Raw genomic sequence first — 21,256 nt, 5'->3', positions numbered from 1 at the left:
GAAGGAGACAGAGAAGGCTCTGCATCCATTTGATGACTTAGGAGCTCTACCATTTCGATATCGAGTAAGGACGCTCCATTTGGTGGACAGGGGAGTCCAAGACATGGATGGTTGGTATCGGTGGAGGGACTTGGGCCTCCAGTATTGATACAGTTGTTGGAGCGGGAGGCACTTTAGGGGCATCACCCAGTGCAGCCACCGCTACTTTCCCCTTCTTTGCCGCCTTAAGGGGTTTGGAAGAGCCCTTCTTTGTGGACTTTTGCTCCTTACTTGGCCTGGATTTCTTTTTCACCGGCGTGGAAGCGGAGGATTGCACCTTTGATGCCGGAGGCTTCGGTGTCGGTTAGCCGATATCGGAGGCAGGCCTCGATGCTGGAGCCGTTGAGGTCGATGGTTTCTTGGCATCCATCGCTGAGGAAGGATGTAGAGCTGATTCTAGCAGGGCCACTTTAAGGCGCGCAGCTCGGTTTTTTCGGGTCTGGTTTGAAAAGCAAGCACAGTGTCGACAAGATTTGGGTCGATGAGACTCTCTGAGACAAAGTATGCAAAGGGTATGACGGTCAGGAGGAGCAAGTTTACTACCGCAACCCTTGCACCTATTAAAAAAGCCCCACTTCTTTTCTATAAAAACAAAAATGAAGAAGAAAGAAGGGGGGGGTAGCCCGAAGGCCCGACTGAGGTAAAGCGGAAACCTCCCCCTCAGCAGAAAATAAAAGGCTTTTTTAAAAAAGTTTTTTGAAAGAACAACGAAGAAAAGGAATAAACTGAGGAAAAAATCCAAAGAGCTGTGAGGCAAAAAGCCAACACGCAAACCGATCAGACCAACGAAGAAAAAGGTCTTTCCAATGCGGCGGTAAGAAAGGAACTGATGGGGTGTCTGCGCCCTCCCCTCTGGGCATGCGTGGTGGGGTTCCTGCGCATGCTCAAGGTCTGGGCGTGAAAATCCATTAAAAGAGCTTGCTACAATGCTGATCGATCCAGCGTGTGCGCACTAGATCCCATGGGTGTGAAGCACAGAGACCACGTCGAAGATCAGGAGCTGTTCAGAACCTCCCCTCTTTGTGGACAAAAAGGGACTCTAGTTAGAAAGGCCATTGGTCGTACCTGCAATGCTAGGTGCGGATGCAATGCTGCTGAAAGAGCTACTGTAGCCGGAGGCACTAAGTGGCCAGGCACTTGATGAAGGCAGCGTGGCATTCTGAGATGATGTTGGGGATGACCCTGCAGAACCAGCAAAGAAGCAACTAAGAAAGATGGGCAGAATGGCATCTATTGTAGCATATGTAACTCTAACATCATCATGTGCAAATAGAAATCATGCAAGGTAAGAATGTTAACCCAGCCTTGCCCTTGGAGGTCTAGGAATGGGTATGGAAAGCACGATCCAAGGAAGTAGAATGTGGCAGAAAAAAAGGTGAGACGACAGTGGTAGCAGTGTCCATGCAAAAGATATACACTCTAACTTGCCTAAATGGTCACATCCAAATAGGTGACATCTATTGCAACAGTACTCAGGATGCATGGACTTTGGATGAAAAATGTAAATGAAACACAGCCATTTCTCTTGATGACACTTGGGTATCACAAAAACTAAAAAATGGAAGGCCAGTAAGGTATAGCTCCTTATCTCTGTCCCATTTGACTACAAGAAACCCTGCAACTATCAACAGCCAATTGTCTCCTTCCAAGATTCATGCATGATACAGCTTCATAGTAAAGTTTGCTTTTGCAGGCTCTGAACAACAATAGTTGCATATAAACTTGTACTCTAGGGAACAGCCTGGCTGTAGAGCTGTACAAGGGAACAAAGTGCATCTTTACACCTGCTTTGGGAGTGAAGGGTGAGACTTTGCTGCCATTGTGCAGTTGGCATAAGATCAGAAACAGCTGCTCATAGCTCTATTGTCGCATATAATCCTGAATGGAGACTGGTAGACAATAGAGCTATGAGCAGCTGTTTCTGAACTTTTGTAAACACCACATATACAGTCAAGATTGGAATTGTAAGAACACTATAGACAACATGAATTGACATCTGAGAAAGATATTGTTCGAAACGGACTACAGAAAGCCCGGGAAGGTCCGTCCTTCTTCTTCTTCTTTTCTTAAGACTTTGTTCTTATTGAGTTGTTTGATGTATCTGAAAAACAAAATACTGTAGGGCCATGCCAAGTAGCCCAGACCTCTAATCAGAATACCAGAGAACTGGTGTTTGCTAATCAGTTAAAACATAATTACAGTGCCTCCTTTGACTCTGTGGAGTGTTTGCACTAAAACCAGAGACAAAGTAAATATGTCCATCATGTCAAGGTAAAAGTAATGTCAAGACAATTAATATTGCAGAACACCAGGAGTTACTGGTAAACACATGCCCACAGCAAGGTTCCCACACATAGCAAAGGAGACATTGGAGATGGCACTACTTCCAAAAGATCATAGAAAAAAGAAATGCTGTGCTGAAACCACATGTATGCTGCATATTATGACTGTCTCAGAAAGAAAGAAAACAAAGTCGGGGCATCCCGTGAAGGGTAAAAGACACAGCAAAACTACAGTTGTATTTATGGTGTCACATATAGATACGTAAAAATGCCAGGAAATGCAGCAGTGGAAGCTGAAAAGAGCTGACAATCTTAGTAAAGTAAAACAAGGGGGAAAAATTCAGGCAGGTTGCTTTGAAAAGGATCAAAGCAGCAGGGAAAATTTAATATAGGAGCCTCACATAGGCCACATTCATCTCTGTTCACACTGAGAGGCATCTAAGTATAAACCCAGTGAAGGGGAACATTGGAATGCTACCATTGGAATCTTCCCTCCTCAACAAGAGAGGAACTGTCTGCAGGAACAGTAGAGCAGTCAAGACACAAGACCACCCAGCAAAAGACATATGAGTTACTGGATCTGGGCCTATCACAGGCTTCTCTTCAGGTGCTGCACTGAAGACATAAGAATCATTTGAAATCACATCATTTTTTGTGTCCTGGAAGGCGGGGGGGAGGGGGGGAGGAATGCAACAGAGCTCCTAGAAGCTGCCTTATAGTGGATCAGACCATTGGTCCGTCAAGGTCAGTATCGTCCACTCAGATTGGCAGCAGCTCTCTAAGGCATAATTTATTTTATTTATTTATTTTTTGGATTTATATCCCGCCCTCCCCTTGATGGGCTCAGGGCGGCTTCCAACAGTAAAATACAATACAGTTAAAACATTTTAAAACACAATTTACATTTAAAAATACAATATGACATTGCATAATACAACTCTAGTAAAAACCAGATGCTGGTTTAATTATGTTTCAGTTTTTGTTTGGAGATCTTTAAAATTTAGGATCTCAAAGGACACAGGCTACTGAATGGAGGAAACCCAAGGAGGAGGGGGATGCCCGCTGCCTCAACCAAAGGCCCGGCGGAAGAGCTCCGTCTTGCAGGCCCTACAGAATTGTAATAAATCCCGCAGGGCCTTGATCTCACACGGGAGCTCATTCCACCAGGCAGGGGCCAGGGCCGAAAAGACCTTTGCCCTGGTCAAGACAAGTAGGATGTCCCTGGGGCCTGGCACCACCAGAAGATGTTGGTTGGTGGACCTCAGTGCTCTACAGGGCTCATATGGGGAGAGGCAGTCTTGAAGGTATGCTGGCCCCTGGCTGTATAGGGCTTTGAAGGTAAGTACCAGCACCTTGAAACGGATCCGGAATTATTATTTTTTTTTAAATAATGATTTTTATTGCTTCTATCTCTACATCTTCACACTACCACTCTAAATTCTAAAATACAGAGTAAGCAAGAATAACTGACAATCTAATTTCGATTTTTTGATATTTCCCTAATGGTTAAGTTTACAGTATAGTAATTAGCTTTGTAATAAAGAGTATACCGAAAGGGTAAAAGTTACAATACAATAACATGAATGTGCATTAATACGCATAAAGTACAGAGGAGATACTCTATTCTTCATTTAGTTGTTTTCTTCCCTTTACGTTTCTTCTTCTTCTCGAAGGGGAGTTTAACCTTATATGATCTAGGAGCAGCCGCCCCTAATACAGATTCAGAGTCAGAGCCAAAAATATCGCCCATAGAGAGAGATGTAGAAGAGGAGCTGTCACTGTTTATCTCGTCTTATTCGCTTTTATATTCTGGGACGTTATTGTCCTTTGCTTTTCCTTTTTCCATCGCTAGGCTTTAATGTTGATCCAGAATTTTTTTAGCTTTAATAAGAGAGTCAATCTTTTCTTTTTTCCCCTTACAGTTGAAAACAAGGCCTTCTGGAGTAATCCATTGATAAGGAATTGAGTTTCCTTGTAAGAATAGTGTAACATTCCTGTACTGCTTTCTTTTTTCATATTGCAAATGGAACATCTTTTAGGACCTTTGCTTCTTCTCCTTGGATTTTTACAGTTGTCCCATTAGTTGCTTTGAGTAACAAGTCTCTTGTTGATGTTTTAGAAAATTTCACAAATATTTCACCTGGCAAATTATTTTTCTTGACAAATTCTGGATAAGTTCAATAAACCATGTTCATATCTGCTTGTAGTGATTCAGGTTTACAATTTGCCAGGCGAGCCAGTGCTTCATTTAAGAGCTGCTTCAAATTTTCATCCTTCTTTTCCGGGATACATTGAAATTTTAGGACATATAGAGATCTTTCCACTTGAAGCTGTAATAATTGTTGTTTTTACATGTCCTTTTGTGGGCAGAGGTCAGCGATTAGGCACGCCGGTCCTGATTATCAGCCCATATTTCCAGACTCTGTAAATATCTGGATTGATCAGTAACTCTGATCAACAGGACATAGCTTTAAGTCTGATGACCTTTGCCCATCCGTAGTACCTATGGAGGTAGCTTGTTAATCATTGTACCAATGTAAGCATCCCTAAGACAATCTCCCTAAAAGTATCTGTTTCCTCTGGTTTCTGTACGTGATTCCAACCTCAGCGCACGGTGAGTGGGGTGGGGGCAGAGTGTGCATAAAATAAACTGCTTGCTGCCTTAAGGGGCAGACTGATTTCTCTACCCTCAAGAGAATTGTCTCACGTGATTCCTTCATCCTTTCTTTGTCTGCTACTTCCATTCTTTGATCCAATTCTTTTGTCTTGTATTCAACCCTTTTCAGCTTTTTAGATGTCTTCTCTATTTTAATCTTAGTTTCCTTAAGTTCTTTCTGTAGAGCATCAAAGTTCTTATTAAGGTTAGTCATCTGATCCAGCAGAGGGCACAGTGCCTCAGAAAGCATACTATTAATGTCTGCAGCAGCTTCTGGTCTTGTGACCGGAGATGCTGAACTGGCAGTTCCTGTGGAAGATTTTCCTCTGGCTGCCATCTTTCCCCCTCGCTGTGTCATTGTTTACTGTAAAGGTAAAAGTTCTTAACCTTTCTAGAATTCCTCTCTGGAACAATAAAGAAGATTCTTAGCATTCAAAGTGGGATAAATAACGTACTCGATTTAGATTTTCGGCTTAGCCTTTAATTTTCATTGCGTTTTTGCTGCTTTCTAGGGTAGGGTTACTCCTCTCCCTCTGGAAGGCTTCCCCCCCTTCTCCTGAACTCAGGGCTTTGCCGTTGCATAATCCGTTCCCACTTTAACACATATTGTTTTCCACTTCGGCAGTGACTTTTAGTATCGATAGCTCTCAACAGTATTGGGAAAGTCTCTGTTGCTTAGATCCTTTGCCCGATCTGGATCCGGCATGCGCCTCTGTCACCATTGCTGGCCTCGGGGCGGTGGAACCTTTAGGGACAAAAAGGAGCATCAATCCCTTAGCTGCAGCTTCGGGAGTGGCTCCTTTCATGTCCCAGGCTAGCAGCCCCCTACAAGGGAACTAGGGGAGACCAGAATCATCCAGACCCCCTCCCTGACACTCCGAAATGCACCCATCGCTGAGGTGCGACCATCAGCGAGTAGCCGAAACCCGAAACGGATCTGGAATTCGATAGGCAGCCAGTGAAGGTTGTGCAGCACTGGGCTGATGTGCGCCCACACAGGCGTCACTGTCAAATGCCATGCTGCTGTGTTCTGCACTAGCTGTAACTTCTGGAGCAGAGTCAAGGGCAGCCCCACATAGAGTTACAATAATCCAACCTGGAAGTGACCATTGCATGGATTGCTGTTGCTAAGTCCTGGGATGTCTCAGATGAAAAAAGGCAGACCTGGCAGTGGCAGTAACCTGGGCCTCCATGGTAAGTGAGGCATCCATAAGAACATAAGAGAAGCCAAAAAACAGATCTTGTCAGACCAACCTGATTTCCTTCTTTGATTGTGTGATGAGCTTACTGGATCGTGGGAACTCTGTTGATGTGATTTACCTGGGTATCAGTAAAGCTTTTGATAAGGTTCCCCATGACATTCTGATGGGCAAACTGGAAGACCGTGGACTGGACTATAGGACAGGTTTGGTGGATAGGGAACTGGTTAGAGGACCGCACCCAAAGAGTGGTGGTCAATGGCATTTCATCAGATTGGATGGAGGTGTCCAGTGGGGTGCTGCAGGGCTTGGTTTTGGGCCTGGTACTTTTTAATATTTTTATCAATGATCTAGAGGAAGGGGTAGAAGGGCTACTTATTAAATTTGCTGATGATGCCAAACTGGGAGGATTAGCAAACAACCAAGAAGATAGAGACTGATTTCGCACTAGAGCTGCCTCGCTGTTGCGCCGCCGTTTGCCCCGGTTCTTTGGTCAATTTCACACCTGAAGCTGCGGGGCTGATTTTGACCCGCGGCTTCGCCTGATTTCCCCCGCAGTTTCGTGATCCTGTTTTTTGAGGATCAACGAAACTGCGGAGGAAATCGGGCGAAGTTGTGGGCGAAGCCTCCGGCTCACACATTTTTGTCTCAGCTCAGGAAGGAGGGCTCCAGAGCAAACTAACTGATGCAGCAGCCAAGACTCTTGCTCACCACTTTAATGTCAGCAGCTCACAAAGTAGAATTTTTGCTCACAAGACTCCACAGCTTAGAGGGAGCATTGATCTAGGCTTGTATTGTTTGGAGGAAGAAGATACTTCCAGTGTACGGGAGGTCTTAACACTCTTATCCATGTCCTGGAGAACAGAATCTGTTGATGCATGGAAGAGCCCTTGTCCATCAAATGGAAGATCCTCAATATATGCTCTTGTGTCTGGCTGGAGGGTGGTGTTATGCAGCCAAGAATGCCTACATAGGGCAATTGCTGATGTCATCATTTTGAAGAAAGTGTCCAGGGCACGTTTAGAGGAAGTGATTAGCTGTTTGGCCAGAACCAGACCTTTTTCAATCTTACGAACTGTTTGTGCTTCTTGTCTGTGAGAGAGGTGAATACATCACTAAGTTGCTCCCATAGCGCATACTGGTAATGACTCATGCAGGCCAGATAGTGTTCTTGACACCAAGAGCACCCACAGAGTAGAAACATCTGGTGAAGGAATCCAGTTTCCTCCTTTCCTTGTCTGAAGGTGCAGAATGGGTTCTCTTGGTTTTAGATGAAGATGTTACCAACATAGAGTTAGGTTTAGGGTGAGTATAGATAAACTCCGCACTGCTTTCCCGTACCTTATACATATGGTCTAACCTGTACAAGGACACAGGCGCAGAGGATGGTTTGTCCCCAGATGCCTTGGTGGCTTGGAGAAGAACCGTGGACATAGGGAGAACGATGGCAGTAGATGTGTCTAACTGGACCACATCAAATACAACATCTGTCACCGATGGTTGGGGTTGTACTACCGAAAGGCTTAAAGAGTGGACCATGCATTTAATCAGATCACTGTAGGAGGTCAGATCCTCAGACGGAGAGATGGGGAGGTCATCAGAAACTGCTGGCTTCGGCGAAGGATCCTCTGGAGAGCTGTGTACATCTGAAGCAGCAGCATCAGAATCATCCCCAGAGGAGTTGTAAGAGGAAGAGATCGTCAGCGGTACCAGTGCAGGTGCATCTTGCATTGGTTCCATAGGTTGGGAAGGAGTAGCGGTCGATGCCAGTGAGGTCGGTATCAGAGGAAGCAGTGATTGACACCAAGGCCGTGGCCACCATGGAGATGATGGAGCCAGGGGTCTCGAAACTGAGGCAGACGGTACTGAACGATGCACACAGGGCGAACGTGAATACCTGGAAGATAGCTGATCCCAATCGCAAAGTCTTGTAGGAGTGAGCAAGGCACTGATGAAGAGAATGGGAAGGCACCATAGAGATATTGAAATTGATGTTGGTCCCAGGGGACCATATGCAGTGCGGGCGGGTGGAAATATTGGGTAGAAGATCTAGCTGGAGAGTATCCACGTCTAGAAGAGTAGTCTTGCTTGGGAGATGGGTACACCTGGTGAGACCAAAAAGAGGGTTGAGGAGGATCCGGAACACATCGAGGTCGGCAACCCATGTTGATGGGCGATCAGGACCGATGGCAAGACTCGATGTCAATAGGAGAGCGGGATCGATCGCTACCAAAAGAGGATCGGGAGTGTGACCTGACCTGTTTGGGAGAGTAACGGACAACAACCTCATTGATGTCCGATGCCGATACAGAGAAGGGTTGAGTGTTGGAGAAGGGCTGGAGCACTGGGGGGTTCAGCTGCTGAATAGGCGAGTCAAGTATTTGAATCGATGGGGCTGATATGACCATCAGCAGATCTGATGCCAGAGCCTCGAGGACAATCGGTTGTGTATGCAAAATGGACTCATGCGCAGAGCCCAGGGAGCCGGTCGCAGTGCTTGTTTTAACAGACTTATGGCCAGCCTTAGCAGAGGTCTTGTGGCCCTTATCCGGCTTAACCTTTTTCTTCTTTTTTATAGGAGTGGACAACACCAACTGGGTTATCGAGATTGGATGCTTCGCTGTCAATGAAATGATGTCAGAAGCCGATGGCGATGGTGGTGGTGCTGTTGATGAGGAAGGCTTCAGTGGTGCCTCAGAAGACATGTCGACTTGGGAACCCACAGAGGGAATGGTAACGGGTGTGAGAGCCGATTACAAGAGGGCAACGCGGAGCCAAGTTGCTCGGGTTTTACAAGTCTGATGGGAGAACTTTGCACAATGTGGGCAGGAGTCTGGATGGTGGGCTTCCCCCAAACAGAGGACACAGAGAGAGTAGCCGTCAGGAGAAGCAAGCTTCCTGCCACAGTTTGAGCAACTTTTAAAGAAATCCCACCTCTTAGCCATAAACAAGAAGGCAGACTGAGGAGGGCCAAAAATAAAAGGGGGGGGGGGAAGGAGCCGAAGCCCACAAAAACAAAGAAGAGTCCCTTTTTTAAAAAAAAAGGGGGCAAAATTCGAAGAAAATTCAAAGATGGAGAAGGTCCAAAAGATGGAGGAGAAGAAATCCAGTGAGGAGAGCAATTGAGGTAATCTCATCAACCAACAGAAGAGCTGTTAACAGTGCAGTGGTCAGAATGTCCGTGCCCTGCCCCTCTGGGCATGCATGGTTGGAGTTCCCGGGCATGCCGGGGGCTGAGGCATGAAAATTGAGGCTTTGTAGATCACCAATCAGATCGGCGCATGGGTGTGATGCACAGAGACCATGATGAAGATCTAGATCGGCACTGACTCTATTGCCAATATTGGTCTCAGCCAAAAAAGTTATTATTACTTGTTGGTTGAAAATTCAGTTTGGGGTAAGTTCATGTTTCTTAACCACAACTTACAAGGAAGGGAACACAATTTCTGGTGAATTTATATATTGAATATGGTAGCCAAGCTCGGACTTTCAGAAGCCTAAGAGGGTTTGACTTCTTTGCAGCAAAGCAATTAATAAAACAAAGACTGCTAGATATAGGTGTTCAGATGGACGCCACACTGCTAAGTACTTTGAGAACAGCTCCCCTTTACAAGCAGCTTGCACCTTCTCCTTTAACTCTGCCATCTTACCTTATTGACTTAATCCCAAGCATAGGAAGACATTTACCAAAGCACAATTGGATATCTTACAACTGGCAATGGTAAGAGGCCGTTACAATGTAATCCCATATGAAGGACATGTCTGTACTTGCAATCAGATTTCTATTGAGGATCTAGGCCAGGGGTATCAAATATAAGGCCTGGGGGCTGGAAATGGCCCATCCAGGGCTCATATTCAGCCTGCAAGTAACCGGTGCAAGGGAGGGAACAGGAGACTGCCGGGGGGGGGGGCAGAATCACTCCAATTGTGGCTTCAGCGTGGCAGAACAACCTCGTCTGCAGCAGTCAAGCAGAACCTATTCACTTCAGGGACCGGGAGCCACTGCAGCCGCATTCATACCTCTCATCTTGGCCTGCAGTTCTGGAGTTGCTGTCCTGGATGGCTGCTGGGATTAGCATTTGCACATTGGGGGTGCAGACAATTATACAATCCTCTGTTAGGGCCTTCTGGCAGCCAACTCCACTGCTGTACTCATGCTCCCTCAATGCAGCAGCTGTGCTTTGGCTCATGGGAGGGCATTCTTTGGCAGCTTCTTCTAAACATCAGGGGCTTAGTCTGCCACACGTGGTCTAGTGTGAGCAGTGCCCACTCCCCCATCAGATGATCCAGTGGCCTTTGATCTGGGATGGCTGGCTTGAACTCCCATCATTGACCTATCATGAATTACCTGGCAGACTTGGCTGAAGGTGGCTGCTGCCTCATGGGCATCTCCAGCTTACTGGACTTTGCTTGGCCTGTGTCCCACTGTGCACATGGCCTCGGACCTGGGCTGTTCCCCCCCCCACTTCTGCAATTGGGGAGGGGTTAGTTCAGCTTGCCTTCCCAGTCCCCTTTCATGGTGGTGTGAGGGCAGGGGGGACCTCACAACACCCAGCCATTTTAGATGTTACTTTGGTGCCTGGGCTCACAGCATTGGTGGTGGGAGCAGGCAGGGGAAGGGGTTTGCCCCCCTCCAGGCAACATGGGAGCATCTGTCCAGTGCTGCACTGTTAGCTCTCCAGTTTGCCCATGTGGGTTTTCCGACACCCTCCTCCCAGCCCATGGGGACCATGCACTGAGGACACACCAACTTGTAGCGTACCAGCTGCTGTCCTTTATATAGTTTATTATCTCTGGTACTTTGCATTATATGCTATGGCACACATGGCCTGGCCCAACAAAGTGGCATTTACGTCAGATCCGGCCCTCATAACAAATGAGTTTGACACCTGTGATCTAGGTCTTTTACTGCCCAAGATTTGCATTAGAATGAGAAAGATATCTTGGGACTATTTTATTACAATATCCAGTGAGAGTGGATAATGATAGAATAACTTTATTACTTGCTGACAAAAGTAAATGGATAACAATGCAAACAGCAACATTTGTTGCATGGGTGATAAAGGTCTTATCAAAACCACCCACTGTTAATGCGACTGATGGATAAATCTATGTATTTTGTCAACTATTTGACTGAACTGCTTGAACTGATGTTGGTTTTAACTCAATTTTTGTTGTAATCTTAATGATTGTTTATAAAATTGTAATGTATATTACAGTTTTATCATTATTGTGATCCTTGCATTATAACTCTGATGTAGGTATTTTTGGTTTTAATTGCTAAGACTGTGAAGTAGTGCACTAAAGCTTATGATTGATATGATTGATTATGCCCTTTCCAAGATAAAACAAACAAAAAAGCCATATGTATGTTTAAGCAGTGGCTTAGAGGTTAAGACACTGGGCTGCAGACTGGAAGGTCTGTAGTTTGGCAGTTTGAGACCCTAGTGCCACGTGACGGAGTGAGCTCCCGTCTCTGGCCCCAGTTCCTGCCAACCTAGCAGTTCAAAAGGAAGAAATTGCAAGAAGATAAATAGGTACTGCTTTGGTGGGAAGGTAACAATGTTCTGTGCACCTCGGTGTTTAGTCATGCTGGCCATATGACCACGGAGAAGTCTTCAGACAGCGCTGGCTCTTCGGCTTGGAAATGAAGATGAGCACCGCCCCCTAGAATCGGATTCAACTAGCCTTCAAGCAAAGGCAACCTTTACTTTTTTAAACTAAGTATAAGGGTCTTTAGCTCCTGCTTTAAGATACAATAAGCTTAAACAAGATAAGCCACTTTTTTTTTAAAAGCAATCTTGCAAGTCTGTAACTCCAAGTGGAGGGTGAGGGGCTGCTAAACTGCTCTCCTCAGGCTACACCTTTTCTGTTGTGAGAGGAAAATCAGATAGGAAAGGAAGGAGATTTTGAAGGTAAAAATGGCTAGAGCTGAAACTGTTCAGCAATATAATTCCTTCCCCTGCTATACTTCTGCTTAAACTTATAGCTTTCCAAGGCTTGTTTTTACTTATAACGGAAGGAGGAGAGAGAAAGATGATAAAACTATAAGACTGTGTGCCAAATCTAGTGTGGTCCTGAGTACAGGCAGGTCACTTTCAGACTAGCAGGCACTATAACACACAGAAGTGGAAAATTAAGGAACGGAAACAATAAATGCAACAGAACACAGGACTACTACACTACCTCCACTTTTGAGTAGATAGCGATTAACATCCTGTATGGTGGTGTTAATGGTGGGCCCTGTTGGAACACTTCCAGGCGTAACATCAGGATCATTCTCAGGGTCAATGTTCTGCAATCCTTTCCATGGTACTCCAGGATGAAATTCTGTTTGGAAAAGTATGGAAACATCACATTTACTTCCAACATTAGGGTTACCAGGTCCCCTCGCCATACCGGCGGGGGGGTTTGGGAGGCGTTCCAGGACGTCCCTGATGTGATGATGACACCCAGAAGTGACGTCATCACATCAGCCACATTGCACGATGATGCTCTGGTTTGAGGGCAAAATCCTACGGTTTCAGGCCAAATTTACCATAAAGTTTTGCCCTCAAACCAAAGCATCCTGCATGACACCCCCAATGTGATGATGTCACTTTCAGGTGACGTCATTGCACCGGGGACGTTGTGCAGGGATGTGGCTGTTTGGGGGTGGGGTTTCACCAAGTGGCCAGCTGGCCGGTGGTGGGCTGAAGCCCTGAAAGAACCCCTGCCAGGACCTGAGGACTGGCAACCCTATCCAACATTGGGTAAGTGGGTAAAGGTACAGCAGAAAAATAGATGAAAAGCAAGACTATCATGACCTTATGAGAGAACAACTAGTGGGATGGGCATTTTGCTAATGACCTAAGAAAAATCTCATCTTTGGAAGGCTCAGAGGACTCATTTTGGTGCCAAGTTTATGGAAACTCATCATAATAGAGACAAGGAAAATGTTTTTTGCTGCGGTTTATACTGGCATGTGACCTTTTATTTATCCAAATAAAATGTTTTGTTCAATAATAATCAGGCACACTGAACTTGTGGCTTCTCTACTTATTTTACAGAACACTATATCTGGATTAAGTTTAACCTGCTTCCTTATAGGGTTTTGGAGGACACCAAGTAACTGACATTCTGAAGCCACCAACAGAACAACTTCTGGGGCAGAGCAGCAGGCGGCTAGGCTAATACATTGGGAAGGTGGGGAAGGCACAGAAGAAGTTAATATTACATTTTTAAAATACTCTAATTCATTTTGAGGACTTTAAAAAGTGGGATAATAAAAGCCAAATAACTACAAGCTAAATCACTGTAGCAATATGATTCCACAATACTTATTGAGCTATACCTGGTGGCCAGTTGATGCTGGAACCATTGGAGATTTTATCGTTATCAGATTTGGCACGTGACCAGCTGTGAGGAACGGCTACAGGAGGACTGGCTGGTGACTCGCTGTTTTGAATCATATCATACCGGACATAAGAGTCATCAATGGAGGACTTTCCTGGAGGACCAATACTCAGACCTCCGGGGATAGCACCTGGTATACAGAAGAAAGGGAGAACACAAGACCAAAATTAATTTTGACTGCTTTTCTTAATACTATTGTTTTTATTTTGTTGCTAAGCATTTCAGCAAATCTAACTAGAACAATATATGCATCACATAACTCAACTATGACTCTGGAAAATCAAATTAACCCAGGGCCCAAAGTTAACTACCATTCAGTGCCATCTTAAGCTTCAATGAACCGGACTTATCGTCTTGAGAGGTATGCTGTCTACCGGGTGCATGCATCCAGGATGTGACGGAAAGGGTAGGAAGACACATCAAGCCCACGTATTATTATCCCTTCTTGCTCATCCATGTGGGAACAAATGATACTGCCCGGCACAGCTCAGAATGTATTAAAAGAGACTATGTGGCTCTGGGTAAAAAGGTGAAGGAATTGGAAGTGCAGGTTGTATTCTTGCCAGTTCTTCCTGTTGAAGGCTGTGGCTTAGGAAGGGAAAGAATACTGCAGATCAATGATTGGCTAAGTAGATGGTGTCATCAGGAAGGGTTTGGATTTTTGGACCATGGCTTATGCTTTCAAGATGAAGCTCTTCTATCGGGAGATGGTTTGCACCTCATGAGGGTAGGAAAAATGTGTTTGGAAACAGCCTTGCAAATCTAATAAGGAGAGCTTTAAACTAAATCCTGTGGGGGAGCAAGACAAAAATGCAAAGCCAATAACTGGAAATAAGAACTCTAAAGTTTTGCGGGGAGCGGCACGTATGCTAGATAACATTAACTCACATGTAAGTACAGAAACAAAAACCTCAGGGTGCATAAAACATGGATTCCAATGTCTCTACACTAATGTGCACAGTATGGGGAACAAGGAGGAGGAACTTGAAGTCCTAATACAGGAAGGGGACTATGACCTAATAGGCATTTTTGAAACTTGGTGGGATGACAGTCACAATTGGAATATTAGGACTGAGGGGTATAACTTATTTAAAAGGGACAAAAAATAAGGAAGGGCAGAGGAGTTGCATTATATGTAAAGGAGGTATATACTTGTGAGGAAATATGTGAATCTGAGCATGAAAGTCTGGTTGAGAGTCTCTGGGTAAAAATAAAAGGAGTAAGAAATAATACTGATATCATGATGGGGGTCTGCTAAAGACCACCAAGCCAGGAAGAGGATTTGGATCAGACAATCCTACAACAGATTACAAATTTATTTATTTATTATATTTATACCCCGCCCATCCTGTGAACAGGCTCAGGGCGGCTAACAAAGCGGTACAATGTGCCTAATTGGCATAACCATAAAAATTTTAAAACTACATAAAACATACTCATTCATGACATAAATTAACAGTTAGCAATAAAGTGCTTGCAGTACTAAAGATTAGATGGCGTGCTTTCCAGATCTAAATCCACGTTGTTCATCCAGTCATCATCCCTCGAGCCGATGGGCCTAGCGGTACAACTGGGCCAGACCTAGGATCCAGACGTTCAATAGGATCATTGATGGTAACAGTAGTGGCGGCTCCTATTTAAAAGCCTGGCGGAAGAGCTCCGTCTTACTGACCCTGAGGAACTGTAGAAGGTCCCGCAGGGCCCTGATCTCCTCCGGGAGCTTGTTCCACCAGTAGGGAGCCACCGCAGAAAAGGCTCTGGTCCTGGTACTGGTGAGCCTTGCATCCTTGGGGCCCGGAATAGTCAAACAATGTTGGGCCCCTGACCGTAGTGCTCTCTGGGGTACATATGGGGAAAGGTGGTCCCTCAGGTATCGGTCCCTGGTCATGTAGGGCTTTAAAGGTAAGCACCAGCACCTTGAAACGAATCCGGTATGCTATTGGCAGCCAGTGCAGTGACCTAAGCACTGGCTGGATGTGCTCCCGACGTGGGAGATCCATCAGCAGCCTGGCTGCGGCATTCTGCACCAGCTGCAGCTTTCGGATTTGGGACAAGGGCAGTCCCATGTAGAGAGCGTTGCAATAGTCAAGTCTCAAGGTGACCGTTGCGTGGATCACAGTCGCCAGGTTGCAGCGGTCAAGGAAGGGAATCAGCTGCCAAACCAGCCGAAGATGATAAAAGGCCGATTTAGCAGTGGCCGCTACCTGGGCCTCCATTGTCAAGGAGGCATTCAGGAGCACCCCCAGACTCCTAACCTCTGACGCTGGCACAAGAGGTGCCCCATCGAAGGCCGGGAGTGGGACCCCCAACCCTGAACTGTCACAGCTCAGGCACAGGACCTCCGTCTTTGCCGGATTCAGATTCAACCGGCTCAGCCGAAGCCAGCCAGCCACGGCCTGTAACGCCCGGTCCAGATCTTCTGGTCTGGAGTCCGACCGGCCACCCAACATCAGATAGAGCTGGGTGTCATCAGTGTACTGATGGCAACCCAACCTATACCTCCGAGCCACCTGGGCAAGGGGGCGCAAAAAAATGTTAAACAACATCGGGGACAGTACTGTGCCCTGGGGTACACCACACTCAAGTGGGTGTCTCCTGGACTGCTGTTCCCCAAGCACCACCCTTTGTCCCTGACCCTGGAGAAAAGAGACAAGCTACCGTAAAGCGTGTAAAACTGTAAAACAAAGTTCTCAAAGAGATGGGACATGGTGGTCATGGGAGATTTCAATTACCCAGATATCTGTTGGAAGTCAAACTCTGCTAAGAATGAAAGGTCCAAGAAATTCCTGACCTGCTCACAAGTTCATTTTCCGAAAGTGGAGAGGGAAACAGGGTGATCTGCTATCTTGGACTTGATACTTACCAAAAGGGAAGAACTGGTTGATGAGGTGGAAGTAGTGGGAACCCTGAGTAATAGTGACCATGTAATTTTGGAATTTACAGTCTTGGGGAAAGTAAAAGCTGTACATATTAAGACATATAGGTTGGAGTTCAGAAAAGCAAATTTTGATAAGCTTAAAGTTATGCTGGGTAGAATCCCATGGTCCAAAATACTTAAGGAGAAGGGGGCTCAAGAGGGATGGGAGTTTCTTTAAAGTGAAATACTGAAGGCACAATCACAAATGATCCCTATGAGAAGGAAAAATGGAAGGAGCCTAAAGAAGCCAAGGTGGCTCTATAAATAGCTTCCTAAGGCCTTGAAAAATAAAAGACTCATTCAGAAAGTGGAAGGAGGGCCTTATGACCAAGGATGAATACAAATAACCAGTGCTTGTAGAGAGAGAGAGTTAGGAAAGCTAAAGCTCAGTATTAGCTTAAGCTAGCGAGAGATGCTAGCGAGAGATGTTCTATGTAAGAAAAAGAGCAAGAACATGGTCGGCCCATTGCGAGGACAGGAAAGTGAAATTATAACAGATGATGAAGAGAGGGCAGAACTGCCCAATTCTTACTTTTCCTCAGTCTTCTCTTGCAAGGGAAATGGTGCTCAACATGGAAAAAACAGAACACATGATGAGGGAATGGAGTTGCAGCCTAGGATCGACATGGGGTAGTACATAAACACATAGTTTCTTTAAATGAAACAAAGTCTTTGGGGCCAGATGAGCTGCATCCAAGGGTACTAAAGAACTTGCAGAAGTAATTTCTGAGCCTCTGTCCATTATTTTTGAGAATACTTGGCGAACAGGTGAGGTGCCAGAAGGTTGGAGGTGGGCAAATGTTGTCCCCATCTTCAAGAAGGGGAAAAAGGAGGATCTGAGTAACTACCAACCCGTCAGCTTGACATCTATACCTGGGAAAGTTTTAGAACAAATAATCAAACAGACAGTCCTTGAGCATTTAGAAAGGATGGCTGTAATTACTAAGAGCCAGCATGGGTTTCTCAAGAAAAAGTCATGTCAGACGAACCTTATCTCTTTTTTGGAGAAAGTTACTACCTTGATGGACCAGGGGAATGCTGTAGACATAGTTTATCTTGATTTTAGTAAGGCTTTTGATAATGTTCCACAGAATATACTTGTTTTTTTTAGATGAGAGTTTATACTTATATATGTATTGAAAATACCTCATACATATATATCTGATTTCCTACCTATCTACTGTTCAATCTACTCTGATCTAATTCTTGCACTAAAGCAGTTTAAAAATATACCTTTACTGCTATTTAAACATTATTTAAACAATTTCAAAAATCCCTAAATTTATATAAAATTCTCTTATCCTTTCTAATCTTATATTTTGATTACATCATCCATGTAAAATGTTAAAATAACTTTCCCCTTACAGTCATTCAATATGCATCATTGCTTTTCCATAATCAATCTTGATGTAATACAGAAGTACAGAAGGTCTCTTTCATTTTTAATCTATACAATTTGTTATATAATTTTCAATATAATCCTACCTCCACAAATCCCCATCACGATACTTTTAAATTGTAATCCCGTTATACAAATCTAATTACCACTATCAATTTATAAGTATCAAATATAAACTTAAATGTTACATAGCCAAACTTAACACATACAGAGGTTTAACCAGTCATAGCATGCAGACCAAGCGATTCCTAAACCCATTCTTATTTATAAAGTTTAAATCTCTTCTTTTTCTGGATCCTTCTCTTCAGTATAATCTTAAATCTATGTTGTTCATTCTTATACAGGAAGAGATTTTCCCTTAAATCTCGGCTTCCATATTCCATCCTTGAAGTGGTTTTGAACTCCTTAAGTTCCCTTTCTTTTAGAACTATTTTTCCCTTAAGAACTTTAAAAAATCCAACTTTTAGTTCCTCTTCAGATGCTCGGCTGTGCTTCCCTGGGTCCATGCTTTTTCTCTGTTTTGATGAGTCTATTCTGCTTGAAGTCTTGCTTAAAGTCTTGATCCAAATCTTGAGTGGTTTCAATTTGTGCTGGTGAAGCCTGCCAGTCATCCTGAATCAATAAAAAAACTACTGCCAAGCTGACAGTTTGTGAAATCAGGGGCTTGAGCTCATCACGAAATGCCTATGTCCAGTAGGTGTCACCAGAGCTATCTCCAGACACGTCAGCTGGCATTTTTCCCAATGCAGCTTGCATTGTTTTCAATAGCCTCCCCAGCTTAACTGCGTTTCCCCATAGCAGTTTCTCCAGACAAGTTCACATGCAAGAATCTCTCAACACAAGTCAGGTGACCAATAGATATTATAATGGCATTTAGTCAGCATAGTTTTTAATAATTTCAATGGGAAACTTAATAGTTGGGGTACTATTTTAGAACGGAAAGTTCAGATTTAAATGTCTCTCTTTCTTTTTCCCGAGGACAATCTGTACTCCCTTTAGTGGAAAATATCCTCCGTTAAAGTCATTTCCATTTCCATTAACATCCCAAAGAGATTCGCAGGGAGAAATGACCATTTGTATCCATTAAAAGTAAAAAGTAGCAGAAACTTAAGAATAGAAAGAGTTTTAACAACGATCTTTGTATCCTCTTTGCCCCAGACGTGTTTAACAACAGAATCTTACTGGCACATTAGTAGTCGCTTCATCACGGAGGGAGGGTGAGAATTCCACCTCTCCTTCCTTGTCCTTTTAAAGATTTAAATGGGGCTTAGTGGAAAAATTGGTAGATTCTTTGATGTTGCTTTTCACAAGTACTCAGGGCCGGCTCCACGGTTTTTGGTACTCTAGGCGAGGCCACCTTCTGGTGCCCCCCTGCCCCCAATTATGGGGTTGCCAACCTCCAGGCAGGGCCTGGAGAGAAGGAAGTCCAGCTGCTGAAAGCTCCTACCCTGCTACAAATTTTGTTAGTCTTTAAGGTGCTACTGGACTCTTGCTCTTTTCTACCAGTAATAGCAGAGTTAGGTAAAAAAGACGAAGACACATTAATAGGGAGAAGGGACATTTTATTTATATAAAACAGGTCTGACCTTTCCAATAGCCAAAGCCCTCCAGGCAGCTTACAAAAGAGGAAAAAACAGCACGTCTGTAAAATCTATTTTAGAAGCCAGTCTTTGAATTCCCACACTGCCATGGAAGCTCACTGGGTGACCATGTGCCACTCACTTTCTCGCTCTCTCAGCCTCATCCACCTTGCAGGGCTGTTGTGAAAATCACTTCATTTGCCCCAGGTGGGGGGGTAGGAGAAAGAGGAGGCTGCCTCCAACCTTCCAGGTGCCCTGAAGGAGGGGGGCCATCACCTCCCCAGACCTTTCTTGGGGGCTGGAGGGCCAGCACTCAGCCAGCCTGCCTGGGGTGGGCTCTGCTCCACACTTGGGTTCTGGGTGCAAAGTATACAGACTGAGCCCGAGGGATGGGAACGTGTCCTTTTTTGGAGCTCCTCTCTCTGGCCCTGCTTTCCCTTCCTTACACAGTGGAACAAAAGGGGGCTAAAAGGGTTGCCAACCTCCAGGTGAGGCCTGAAGTTTCCCCGGAATTACAACGGCCTCCCAGCGGACAGAGATCGGTTCCTATCTCAGGTCCCTCCCCAGCCCCAAACTGGGCATTGCCCAGAATCCCCCCCAAATGTCCAGCAAATGTCCGAGAGTTGGCAATCCCGGCTGACAGTCATCCAGGCCTTCCTCCCTCCCTCCCTCACCAGACCTTTGAGCTTCTCCCCCTAACACCTTACTTTGAAGGGGCCCTTTCCAGGATCTGGCTGCGCGGCTTCTTCCTGTTGCGGCTTCTCTGCAATCCCTCCACCCCCGGAAAAGCGCCTCTCCTCTTTCCCGCCCCCCCTCTAGCAAAAGGCTCCGCGGGTTTAACCCTTCCAGCACTGCAGAGAAATGAAAAACGCCTCCTGCCTTCTCCAGGAGGAGGAGAGTTCCAGGTGGGCAGGCAGCCGTGCGGGTCTGAAGCAGCACCCTTTAGACCAACAAAAGTTTATTTTGAGCTTTCATGTGTGCGTGCATTCCAAAAAGTGTACCTTGCACATGACGACGGAGACCGATGGAAGAGACAAGAACTTTCGATGAGCAAGTGACAGCATGACGGACTGAACTAATTTGCTGTTTCGAGATTGTGCAAATTTCTGATAAAGCTCCTGACAACGTTGGACAGTGTTCCTCCGGAACAAACTGTAAGACGGGATGGACTGCATTAGCCACATTAAAGGCATAGGCCAACAGATATGACAGGCAGGTGTCAATATGAAGATTCATAGAGGTGAAGGAATATAGCTTCCTCACGATAACATCCATCTTGCGGCCCTCGAGATTGAGAGGCGCAGAGTGGTGGGCAGATCGCTTCGATTTCCGAAGACGATTGAATGATCATGGAATTCGGCGGAGGCTGCCTGAAGAGAAACTTCCCTGAGCTCTCTTGGACCTTATAGAGAGCTTTGTATCGTTTGGCGACTGGGGGAATGGAAGCGGGATGAACCCATGTCTCCTTGAGGGTGGAAAGGTGGACCGGCAATAGAGGCAGGACCGTCGAAGGTGGGAGGTTAGCCTGAACAAGCTTGTAAACGACATCAGTCACAGCTGGGGATTCAGTGGAACCCTGGACCTGAAGGGCGGATGCCAACCTGGTTACAAGTTCCAGATATGCTTTCGGGCCTTCAGTTGGTGAAATAGACCCTGAGGGCCAAAGGTCATCTTTGATGTGCGAAACATCGAGTTCGAGATCTGCCAAATCTGAGTTGTCGGAAATCGACATGGGAGAGGAGGATCTCCATTGTTGAGTGAGATCAGCTGGTATCATCAACAGGGGGAT

The 21,256-nt window shown here is 45.3% G+C and overlaps 1 protein-coding gene across 5 annotated transcripts in view; it reads right to left on the bottom strand.

The window, feature by feature from the left end:
- Positions 1 to 21,256, bottom strand: part of TNRC6C (trinucleotide repeat containing 6C) — a 285,172-nt gene that overhangs the window by 25,529 nt on the left and 238,387 nt on the right. For 4 of the 5 annotated variants that reach the window (XM_015427099.1, XM_015427100.1, XM_015427103.1 and 1 more), the window contains 3 exons: positions 13,510 to 13,701; positions 12,363 to 12,506; positions 1,105 to 1,221 (listed from right to left, as the gene is read on the bottom strand). In XM_015427099.1, coding sequence (XP_015282585.1) covers positions 1,105 to 1,221; positions 12,363 to 12,506; positions 13,510 to 13,701 — 453 coding nt within the window. The remainder of the gene's footprint in view (positions 1 to 1,104; positions 1,222 to 12,362; positions 12,507 to 13,509; positions 13,702 to 21,256) is intronic. The other variant, XM_015427101.1, reaches the window with a different exon arrangement.

Source organism: Gekko japonicus, unplaced genomic scaffold (assembly GCF_001447785.1).
Source record: "Gekko japonicus isolate JY-2015 unplaced genomic scaffold, Gekko_japonicus_V1.1 scaffold536, whole genome shotgun sequence".
Classification (NCBI taxonomy): domain Eukaryota; kingdom Metazoa; phylum Chordata; class Lepidosauria; order Squamata; family Gekkonidae; genus Gekko; species Gekko japonicus.
Note: the sequence above shows the minus strand (reverse complement) of the source record. Positions and strands in the feature narration are given on the sequence as shown.